Raw genomic sequence first — 12,447 nt, 5'->3', positions numbered from 1 at the left:
GAACAGTTTGTTTTTTATCTACAGGCACCTCTTATCTGCATAGGCAGTTTTTTTGGTAAAGGTGAAACCTTTAAGTACAACTGACTAGTAAAAAATGAAGACAGACACAAAAGTTTAAAGCTTTCTTCCCCAAAAATATTCATATGTTGTATTCATCATACAAATGAACAGATGTGATTGAAATGCTTTGTTTAGTAACATAGAAAACACCATGATTTTAAAATGTTCTTCCTTCACAAAATGAGTGGCTTCTCTTTAAAACGACTTTTAAAATGCTAACCAGTAAATAGTCTGTGCATTTTAAGAACACATCATGTATTTTTGTTTTTTTTATTAAAGTGAACATGACGCCTAACTCTATCAGTTATACTACATGCCTAAAGCTGGCTATACACATGGCAATTTTTAGTCAACTGCAACCACTTAAGAACCACTGGGAATTGAATATGTGATTGAAAATGGTTTCCTTAAACCAAGAAATCTACCATTCATGAGTTTGTTTGATCACCTGAATTTGATCAATTTGGGCTATAAATTGACAACTTCAATACCAGTTATGTAAATATCTAGAAGAACTATGGCTATTTTGGCAAAAGCAATGGGATATTTACACAGGGCCTGATCAAGGCATTTTTGATTGAATTTCCATGAGGTCAGTCAAAGCCACTAGCTTCTGTGTTTGGTCAACTGGAACTTTGACTCAACTGATAGTGGTTAAAATTGGGGGAAAGCCACCATGTGTATGGCCAGCTTTAGGGTTGCCATAAACAGCCTTAATTAACTTAATGGCATGATATAACATCTGGGAAAGAATTAGGGCTATTTAAAGGAGAGATAACAAAGAAGTGCAACCTTTGGAAGCACCTATTAATGCACAGAGATGTCATACTTTGTTGGTAATTTCATTGTATTAGACCAAATTCTCCTTTTTGTTGAGAAATGGGAAGCTAATAACTGATAGCAAATGCACAGCATTCTCATCTAAATAGCAGAGTTTGCATTGGTGCATTTGATACAAGCTGATGTATTTTATTCCTGGGTGAATTTAGAAATTTGGCCATTAACCTATAGTTAAAAGTTCCAAAAAACAGATACATTTAGAGTAACATTAATATTAGATATTGATTTTTGTCAAAATGTATGTCATTCCAACCACATATAAATGAGAGGGCTGTTTTAAGCTGTTTTATTTCTCATTGCTTTAGAATGTATGCCTAATACAGGACTCGTTTGTTATTGGAAGGTTTCTGTGCTCTCGCATCTGAGAGTAAAGTCGGTAAGAGCCAGTGAAATAACAACTCCACTGATGGAAACTGTGACTACTTCTAGTTTCTAATAAAAAAAAGATTATTAAATTAATTAAATATAAAGGCCTTATGTAGCATTTAAAAAATATTTAAACAATTAAAAAATAAATAGTTCTTAGAATACCTGCATATATTTTATGTTAAAAGTTTTGTGAAATTGCACCTTATTATACAAATTTGTGAAGTATTTTCTTTAATTTGATTACCCTTCATAGATACATTACTATGGAGTGTAATGTATATGTATTTAAGAACCTTAGCCAATTGGTTCAAGTTTCATCTGTCTCAAAATGCTCAAACACTTAATTAACTTCTATTGGTACAGGAGATAACATGTTTAAATACTGAAAACATTCACAAGTCTTCTCTGGTAGTTAAAATTTAAAAATTCATGGACAGATATGAAAAACTCATATTTCTGTTATTAAGTCCCAATATAAAAGGCTGAGGTTTGACATGAGGACTGTTTTATTATGAGCCATAATGACCCATTGAAGACTACTTATTGTCTTCATTCGGCTTTCTTCACTTTCCTTTTTCGAGTTCCTTCATTCAATTCTTCTTTGGATTTTCCTGCTGAATGGGACACCTCATGATCATCATGATGGTGGTGATGATGGTGGTCATGTTCCTCATGGATGCCATCAGGGGAGCCGAAAAGCACAAGGCAGAGGCCATTTTCTACTGGAGCGAAAGGTGATCCATGGGAGTGGGTTGCAGTCATGAATATCTGGGAAAGAAAGTCATAGTAGTTGTTTGAAACTTTACTAGATATTTTATGATGCAAATATCAACATTTCTACTGCAGTTGTTGTGAAAATGGCAATGAATGGTGAGCTGAAATTTGGTGAATAGGGGCTATACATTCATTAAATTAAGACTGTATATGGAGCAGCACTAAAATTAATAATAATAATTATAATAAGAATAATAATAATAATAATAAAAAAACTTCACTTTTTACAGGTTCCTTTGCCACTACATTATATGATCCCTGTGCAATCTAATTCTACTATTGAAAATCTTGGAAGAGGCGATAGCTATACCTAGGGACAGTAGGGGGACAAAATGTTACTGATTCTAACAGGCCTCCTGGACAAAAAACTATATTTTAGTTTAAGGTGTGCATTCACCTTAAAGTAGATGTAAACCCTAGGCTTCACCATGCAAAGAGTACCCAAACACTTACAAGAAAAATAAAAAATACAGCTTTTTTTCTTGCACATGATTGGATGATGGAAGTCAGCAAAGTTTCTGCTCATTTACTAAGCTCTGGAGCAACTGCACCTGCAGTATGCAACTGCAAAGTGCACAGTCTTTTTCCCTTTAGTAAATCGACCTCAAAGTTGGCTCTGGGTACCATGTATTATAAACAGCTGGCATGTTTCTTCCACAAAATACTGATTTGGGGGGGGGTGTACCAAAACTAGAGCAGATACAATCTGGAGCAGTTGTGCATGGCAACTAATCTGTTTGTTCAGTCAAGCTTTAAAAAAAAAAGACAGAATTCCAATTTTACTATCGTAAATTATACAATCCATACTTTCACATATAATGGTGCTTCCCACACAAAGCAAGGATCTCTCACAATGCAGTAGTTATATACAAATGTAGATCTCAAGCTGTTCTCCAAAATTCTTGACAATAGACTCCTTCCTTTTATATCCTCAATTGTCCATCCTAATCAGGTAGGGTTTATCCTCCAATGTAAAGCACATAACACAAAGCGGGTCATTGACCTCATTCATTTGGCCATGTTGATGGCCTCTCTGCTCATGATTCAATCTACTGATGTGGAGAAGATTGGAAATTTCTCTTATCAATCCTTTCTTATGTAGGCCTGGGGTTCCACGTGCTGTCATGTCAGCTCTGTATTCTACCCCACAGGCTGTGGTATTGATCAATGAGACACGTTCTGACTATTTTCCATTATCCAATGGCACTGTCCTTTGTTGCCCCTGATTTCTGTATTGACTCTGGAGCTATTGTTTTGTATGATTGGGGCCAATCCCAACATTCAGGGGATCATTGATAAGTTGGGCCACCATAAAGCTATGGCATATAAGGATGACTTACTCTTCGTGGTCTCTACTCCAGAGGTGACGTTCCCAAACCTAATGTTCCTTTTCCTGCAATACAGGGCTCTCCCTAATTACAATAAATTATTCCAAATCAGAAGCCCTCAATGTCTCCTTGGCATCCAACCATGTCCCCAGACTGAAACAGGCCTTTCCTTTCTCTGGGCTACTCCCAGTCTTAAATACTTAGGGATTCAAATCACTCCTAATCCAGATCAGTTATTACATGTGAACTTTCCGCCCCTGTTGACCAAGATCCGTTTTGACCTTCAGAGGTGGAGGACCCTGAACTGGTTTGGGTGATGTAACGCCTTTAAAATTACCACTTTAACCCAGATCTTGTACCCAATTCTAACTCTCCTGATTTGGATCTCCCCGGTCTTTTTTGCCCAGCTGAAGACATTACTTCTTACATTTATCTGGGGAGATAGGAGGCCTTGAGTCCTTTTATACCTACCTAAACCAAAAGGCGGAGTTGGATTGCCTGATATTCAGTTATACTTCAAGGCTTTTTACATAACCCGAGTGGTTAGCTGGTACACAAAACCAGACTCGGGATTCGCATCGCAGTATCCAGGCAGAGTTACTTACCTTGTCCCCTGGATCCTGCGATGTCGCTCCGCTGTGTGATCAAGTAAAAACACAGTACACATACAGTACACTGTAATCTGGCAGATTACAGTACTGTATATAATAATGACACACTCCCTTTGTCCCTAGTGGTCTGTCCAGTGACCTGCATGCACTTTTATACTATAAATACAGTTTTTTCTGCCTAGAAACTGGAGATTGTCCATAGCAACCCAGAAAGTGTCCCTTTATGTCAAAAGTGGTTTTAGACCAGCTAGAAAACAGCGAAAAGAAATTACAATCACTTGCAGAATTGAGCGATATCGATTTGTGGGAAAATTCGTCATCAAACACTGAAAGTAATGACAGCGACAATTCTGCAACTGAGCAAATTTCAGTGTTTTTGATTTGATTACATTATTGAATAATTATTATTATTATATATATTATTATTATTCTAATTATACACAGCAGCCATGTGCAATGTGTGTTGATGTGCAGTGGTGTGGGCTTTTAGAGGTTAAAACAGGAGGTGAGGCAGTGACATAATGCCTTCCAGTCTGCTGTCAAATGCCAATCCACCACAGATAACTCTTCAAAGTGCACAGCTAATGTAAAAGAGCCCTTTTAAAGTATACATATACTTTAAAGCGGAGGTTCACCCTAATAACATTTATATCTGACCAACTTCCTTATACTTGTAACAAGTACAGTACGCAAGGCGCAGGCGCCATATAGAGCCGACTCACAGCTCTGCATGTTCGGCTCCTTCCGGAAACGCTGTGACTCGTGCGCGCCTACGCAATACAGGGGTGGGGCCTTATCCACCGGGGGGAACGGACGTCAATCATCTGGGCGACCTCCCAGATGACATTCCCCCTTGGCAGAGAAACGCCTACTCCCGCGGGGAGAACTACCCGGAAGTCGGGTTGTAAAGATAGATTACAAGGTTCGTACAGCCTAAAAAAAAAAAAAATTGCGGACTGTACTTGTTACAAGTATAAGGAAGTTGGTCAGATATAAAAGTTATTAGGGTGAACCTCCGCTTTAAGGGCATGCCAGTTAGGGGGAAAACTCTGTGGTTCCCCTTCCTATGGTACCCTAAGCACCTAAGCATGTGCTTATTTTGCTTAATTGTTATTCCAGCCCTGACTGTATGTAATGTCACATTATTCAAATCTCCTTAGGCAAAATTAGTAAACCTGCAGTGCAGAGGGGTCTACACTCCAAAGGTAACTTTTTCTCCAGCCCAACATTCAACTTTAATGTAATGTAAACATTGTGGGCCAGATTCAGGTACATTTGTGGCGGTCTAACGTATCCCATTTACGTTACACCGCCGCAAGTTTTAAGCGCAAGTGCTTGATTCACAAAGCACTTGCCTGTAAACTTGAGGCGGCGTAGCGTAAATGCGTCCGGCGCAAGCCCGCCTAATTCAAATGGGGCGTGTATCATTTAAATTAGGCACGTTTCTGCGCCGAACGTACTGCGCATGATCCATTTTGAAATTTCCCGCCGTGCTTTGCGCGAAATGACGTTGCACCGACGTAATCTTTTGAACGGCGACGTGCGTTACGTCCTTTCCTATTCACGGACGACTTACACAAAAAAAAATTTTTTAAATCCGACGCGGGAACGACGGCCATACTTTAACATGGGCAGTCTAAATATAAGCCATGAAATAGCAGCCGTAACTATCCGCCGGGAAAAGCCGACTAGCGACGACGTAAGAGAATGCGACGAACGCGCGTACCTTCGTGGATCGCTGTAAACAGCTAATTAGCATACCCGACGCGGAAAACGACGCAAACTCCACCCATCGGGCGCCGAAGTATTACACCTACGATCCGAAGGCGTACGAAGCCGTACGCCTGTCGGATCGAAGCCTAAAGCCGTTGTATCTTGGTTTGAGAATTCAAACTAAAGATACGACGCGCCAAATTTGAAAATACGCCGAGTATCAGTAGATACGCCGGCGTATTTCTACTGTGAATCTGGCCCTGTTTTTTTTAGGACTGTTGTAAGCTTTAACAGTGGAAACTACTAGTAACTGCTGCAGTAGGTAAAGTCATTCCATCTGCCACTTTGATCTGAACACAATTTTAATAAAACTGGAGAGTGCAAAATCTGGTGGAGCTCTGCATTGAAAGCAATCATCTTCCATTTTTTTTTTTGTCAAAGCTTGATTGAACAAGCTGACGTTAGAAGGTTGGCTACCATGTACAGCTGCACCAGACTCAAATTTTAGTAAATAACCCCCATAATGTTTAATTTCTAACTACAAGATATCTAATGGCAAAACAGCTTTTCCTTATACAGTAAATAGAATACAATTATTTAATTCCTGACAGGCTTTTTTGTCTACCAGAACATGAAAGGAAAACTCTCTGAAGTGTTCTGCCTGGAACAAGCGTCCCACAAGTGTCCCAAGGTGAAAGATTTCTCCTCTATTGCTGTTTCAGTGACAACTCAAAATTCTGGATTTTCTCACATTTTAATTAAAAATATTTTGTATTACATGCAGGGCCGGATTTGCTCTCCCTGCCGCCCCAAGGCCAGGTTCTGCAATGTACCCCCTGCCCAAATCAATGGAGAATGGTAACCGGATGGCAGGGGTGGCACGGTTAGTTCAAATATTTTTTTTATTTTTTTATTTTTTCACTTGTTAACGAGCGAGCGGATTTCCCCACACTACATTTAGCCCTGCTAGAAAGCAACTTACCGCCCTTAACTGTATGTTGCGGCCGTCGGGGGACTCCATGCCGCTGCCGCCCCTCTGTGCCCTGCCGCCCTGAGGCCTGGCCTCGGTGGCCGTGTGGGAAATCCGGACCTGATTACATGACACTACTAAACCCAAAAAGTAATTTTTAAGTCTATATATTGATAAAAATAAATAGATTTGCTAGTTCCTCCTCATTAGTCTACATTGACATAAAAACATTCTTTAATTTACTCCTGTATTGAATCTGCTATGATTCTTACCTTGCAAGCTGCCATGAACAATGTAAAAAAGAAGATGAGGTTGGCTTTGGAAATAGGTAACCAGTGGGCCTGCTGTAGAGTAAACAGGATAGCTCCATACAAACTGGCCTTGGTTGGGCTGCAGGAGAAAAAAAGACAAGATATTCAAAAGAAACAGTATGACAAAGTCCAGGATTCGATTTATAAAGTTACCCAAAATGTTAATTTGTTTTAAGATATTTTTATTATATATTATATATATCAATTATTATTTTCTCACTCTATATATACATATACAGTTGTGCTCAAAAGTTTACAAAATGTATGATTTCTTTGCCATTTTTCAGAGAATATGAATGATAACACAAAAACTTTTCTTTCACTCATGGTTAGTGTTTGGCTGAAGCCATGTATTATCAAGCAACCGTGTTTACTCTTTTTAAATCATAATGACAACAGAAACTAATGACCCTGATCAAAAGTTTACATACCCCAGTTCTTAATACTGTGTATTGCCCCCTTTAACATCAATGACAGCTTGAAGTCTTTTGTGGTATTTGTGGATGAGGCTCTTTATCTTCTCAGATGGTAAAGCTGCCCATTCCTCTTGGCAAAAAGCCTTGAGTTCCTGTAAATTCTTGGAGGAACTGCATGTTTGAGATCTCCCCAGAGTGGCTCAATGATATTGAGGTCAGGAGACTGAGATGGCCACTCCAGAACCTTCACTTTATTCTGCTGTAGCGAATGACAGGTCAACTTGGCCTTGTGTTTTGGATCATTGTCATGTTGGAATGTCCAAGTACGTCCCATGCGCAGCTTCCTGGCTGATGAATGCAAATGTTCCTCCAGTATTTTTTGATAACATACTGCATTCATCTTGCCATCAATTTTGACCAAATTTACTGTGCCTTTGTAGCTCACACATCCCCAAAACATCAGGGATTCACCTCCGTGTTTCACAGTAGGAATGGTGTACCTTTCATCATGGGCCTTGTTGACTTCTCTCCAAATGAAACGTTTATGGTTGTGGCCAAAAAGCTACATTTTGGTCTTATCACTCCAAATGACTTTGTTCCAGAAGGTTTGAGGCTTGTCTCTATGCTGGTTGGTGTTATGTAAGCGGGATAATTTGTGACATTTGCATAGTAATGGCTTTCTTCTGGCGACTCAACCATGCAGCCCATCTTTCTTCAAGTGTCTCCTTATTGTGCATCTTGAAACAGCCACACTACATGTTTTCAGAGAGTCCTGGTTTTACTCTGAAGCTATTTGTGGGTTTTTCTTTGCATCCCAAACAATTTTCCTGCCAGTTGTGGCTGAAATTAGTTGGTCTACCTGACCGTGGTTTGGTTTCAACAGAACCCCTAATTTTCCACTTCTTGATTAGAGTTGCTGCTGATTGGCATTCTCAAATTCTTGGATATCTTTTTATATCCCTTTCCTGTTTTATAAAGTCCAACTACCTTTTCCCGCAGATCCTTTGACAATTCTTTTGCTTTCCCCATGACTCAGAAACCAGAAATGTCAGTGCAGCGCTGGATGAAAGATGCAAGGGTCTGTCAGGAGTCCAGAAACTCATTGACCTTTTATACACACACACTAATTACAAGAAAACAGATCACAGGTGAGGATAGTTACCGTTAATAGCCATTCAAACCCATTTGTGTCAACTTGTGTGCATGTTATAAGGCCAAAATCACTAGGGTATGTAAACTTTTGATCAGGGTCATTTGGGTAGTTTCTGTTGTGATTATGATTTAAAAAAGCGTAAACACAGTTGATTGATAATAAATGGCTTCAGCCAGACACTAACCATGAGTGAAAGAAACGTTTTTGTGTTATCATTCATATTTTCTGAAAAACAGGCAAGAAATCAAATTCTGCCTGGGTATGTAAACTTATGAGCACAATTGTATACTGTATAACCAATCTTTAAAGCACTAGTTACAGAAGATTTGTACACTATCAATCAAAAAGAAAACGTTGCTTGTTGCGGAGAAACGCATTGGACAGGGCCACACACGTGACGTCATCCCGCACGCCGGGTGGAAACTCTGGTGATGTCTGTTTGTTGTGTTACATGCCGTTTGTATCTGTGTCTCTTTGAGAAGATTCAGGAGTGGAGAGTTTGCTATCTCTGGGATCTGAGTTTAAGTGGCTGCAGAACAGCAAGGTCTCTGTGTGAGACCTAATGGTCTAGTAAGGAGCTTAATAATCCTCTATGGTGGCGTGGCTCTGTGGCACAATTCTTTACTTGGGGGTGGTACTCACTCAAGAATTCTTTACAGTTGACCAGTGTGGTGAATCTTACATTTGCAGTTGATTTGGACAATCCTTCCTTTATATATTCTTTATAAGATGTTTACACTATTATTAATATGAAATGAATTCACTTATATATATATATTTATTGAGCACTTTATTGGAGAAAGCATTTTCATGACTTGATCACTTATATTCATTGATTGCGTTTATTAGCATTTAGTATTTTATACAAATACCTATATAATCAGATATATATCATTACTAAGTGCTCCTTTTTTGTCACCAACAACTCCATCTCCTCCTCTTTCCATAGGGATACCACAAGGCTCGATCCTCAGTTCTGTTTTCTATGTACACCTCCTCCCATGCTAAACTGATAAAACCCTGTGGTTGAGCCTCATTTTTACTGCCCCTCAACACTACCCTTTTTGCTGCAGAGACAGTGGCCAGGGGTGTATACATGGTGCACCCGCAATGTTTTGCTTCCAGCCTTGGCAGGAATTGCCCCGGGTACGCATGCCGGGTGCAACCCATTTATTGAATGCGGATATTCTGCAATGGCCTTGCAACCGTGCACAACGTGTACAGTTGCGGAATGGTTATCTGGTATTTAAGGGGTTAAAACAGGCAATGAGGAGGCAATTCAATGCCGGTTATCAGGCTTAGAGCAAGAGGAGGATCAATACTGCAGCATCGAGGTGAGTATGTATATATTTTTTTTTTTTTGCATTCCCCACTTCTCCTTAAAGTCTTCTTTAATAGGGTGTCTCTGCAGAGATGACATTTTTTTTTAGTAAGTAAAACACTCACAAGGACTTTCTTGTGAAAAAAAAAAAAAAAACACTCACAAGGACATGTGAAGAATTTCATTGGTCTCAGGCTTCCAAACACCACGTAAGAGCTGTTCTAGATTAGACATCAGTGCAACTCCAGAACCTACAAGAAAACAGATAACGCTAATCAATAATCTGTACTGGTAATCAAATGAGTACATAGTAACCATGTTCCAGGGATGTGCGGTGAGGTCAGTGGCTGGTGAGACACTGGCTAATATCAGAGCCAGATACACACAGGTTACATACGCCGTGAACATTAGAGCGAGAGCAATAATTCTAGCACTAGACCTCAGATGTTACTCTCAACATGTAACCTGTAAAAAAAAAAATGTAAGCGTCGCCTATTGATATTTTTAAGTACCAAAGTTTGGCGTCATTCCACAAGTGTGCGCAATTTTAAAGAGTGACATGTTAGGTATCTATTTAATCTGTGTAACATCAACTTTCACATTATACAAAAAAAAAAAATCGGGCTAACCTTAGTGTTTTTTTTTTGAGAAGCTGTGGAAAGCCTGGTTGGGCATTCCCGGGCTGGCCCCCGGTCGATCTCGTTCTGGACCGAATGTCATAGCCAAGGTGCCAAGGAATCACTATCTGTTGGGTAACTCGCCCATAGTGAAAGGTGCGAGGTGATGTGACTTTCTATATGCGTAAATGTGCATGGATTCCTGTTAAATTTTTGCACATATGTCACGTGTTGATGCTTACTGTTTCTATCATGTAGATGTGTTTATTGAATATGCTTGTTTGATACTCTTGGCTGTTTATGATGAGCTAAAAAATTGTGACTATATAACAAACTGTATTGCTCTAGAGCCTGTAATGGAGATATAATATATATGTTACATAAAATTTGTTTTGAGATAAAAAAAACTAATGCCGCGTACACACGATCGGATTTTCCGACATAAAAACCTTGGATGAAGTCTGAATTTCCAATTGTGTGTACTAGGCATTAGTGTTTTGTTCTTTTTTTATATTGATGAAATCGTTATTTTGTTTTTTTAACGTGTTTGAAAAATTGCTGCGCAAATACATTGTAACAAAGTTACTAAAAAGTTGACAACGACCACCATTTTATTCCCTAGGGTGTATGCTACAAAAAAAATATATAATGTTTGGGGGTCTGAGTAATTTTTGGACAAAAAAATTATGATTTTTACATGTAGGAGAGAGGTGACAGAATTGGCCTGCGTGGTAAGGGGTTAATTACTATAAGTAAGTAATATACAAATAATTATTATATAGTGTTTTTAAGGTAATTTACTATATTTTCTAAATCTGTACTCAAGGAGGTGGCTTAACAGGCAAATTACTGAAGTTTGAAGTTATAACTTCCAACCAGTAATTTCACAGTACATAGATAAATAATAAATTATTACCGTATGTTATAACATACAGCATAATAATATATGGTTCAGCTTGATTAAAACAGTACCGTTTTAGCAAGCAGCAGATTCCCATTCTCCCTCTTAACTGTGTGAGAAAAACATGGGATTGTGGGTAAATCTTATACCCATAAACCCATGTTTTTCCTTGTAGTTAAAGGGTCACTAAAGGAAATTTTTCTTTAGTTGAAATGACTGTTTACAGCAGGGGTCTCAAAGTACTGACCCGCGGGCCATTTGCGGCCCGCGGACCGGTTATAAATGGCCCGCAGGCAGGGCGGGGGGTGCCGCGGAAGTGGGGGGAGTAGATTTTCTTCACATGCAGAGTAGCGCAGAAAGCGTCTGTAATAAGTTCACTTCTCTCTCATGTCACGCTGCGGTTGCTCCCCGCCCCCCCCGGCGGCCCCCCCTCTCTTCTCGTCCATACCTATTTGCTTGTGATATCACCTGGGATGGACAAGAAGAGAGGGGGGGGGGGGCGCCAGGGGGGCGGGGAGCAGCCACAGCGTGACATGAGAGAGAAGTGAACTTATGACAGACGCTTCCTGCTTTACTCTGCATGTGAAGAAACCACAAGTAAACGCTGACCTGTGCCCCATGTACCCTGATTGTGCCCTCATGTGCGCCATGTACCCCTCATGTGCCCCATGTACCCTGATTGTGCCCTCATGTGCCCCATGTACCCTGATTGTGACGTCATGTGCCCCATGTACCCTGAGTGTGCCCTGATGTTCCCCATGTACCCTGATGTGCCCCATGTACCCTGATGTGCCCTGATTGTGCTCCATGTGCCCTGATGTGCCCCATGTACCCTGATGTGGCCCATGTGCTCCATGTGCTCTGATGTGCCCCATGTACCCTGATGTGCCCCATGTACCCTGATGTGCCCCATGTACCCTGATGTGCTGGGCTCTGTACCCTGATGCGCTGGGCTTTGTACCCTGATGTGCCATGTGCCCTGTCCTGATGTGTTGTGCCCTGATGTGCCATGTGCCTTGTCATGATGTGCCTTGCCATGCCCCGTACCCTGATGTGGCCTGTT

The 12,447-nt window shown here is 40.2% G+C and overlaps 1 protein-coding gene across 1 annotated transcript in view; it reads right to left on the bottom strand.

Moving 5' to 3' along the window:
- Window positions 1–109: 109 nt before the first annotated feature.
- TMEM38A (transmembrane protein 38A) overlaps window positions 110–12,447 on the bottom strand; it is a 51,262-nt gene continuing 38,924 nt past the window's right edge. The window contains exons 4-6 of the mRNA XM_040321102.1: window positions 10,030–10,117; window positions 6,938–7,055; window positions 110–2,037 (exon numbers count right to left, since the gene is read on the bottom strand). Of these exons, the coding sequence (XP_040177036.1) occupies window positions 1,819–2,037; window positions 6,938–7,055; window positions 10,030–10,117 (425 nt within the window). The 3' untranslated portion in view covers window positions 110–1,818. The remainder of the gene's footprint in view (window positions 2,038–6,937; window positions 7,056–10,029; window positions 10,118–12,447) is intronic.

This window comes from Rana temporaria, chromosome 1 (genome assembly GCF_905171775.1).
Source record: "Rana temporaria chromosome 1, aRanTem1.1, whole genome shotgun sequence".
Taxonomy (NCBI): Eukaryota; Metazoa; Chordata; class Amphibia; order Anura; family Ranidae; genus Rana; species Rana temporaria.
This window is presented reverse-complemented; position numbering and strand designations above follow the sequence as displayed.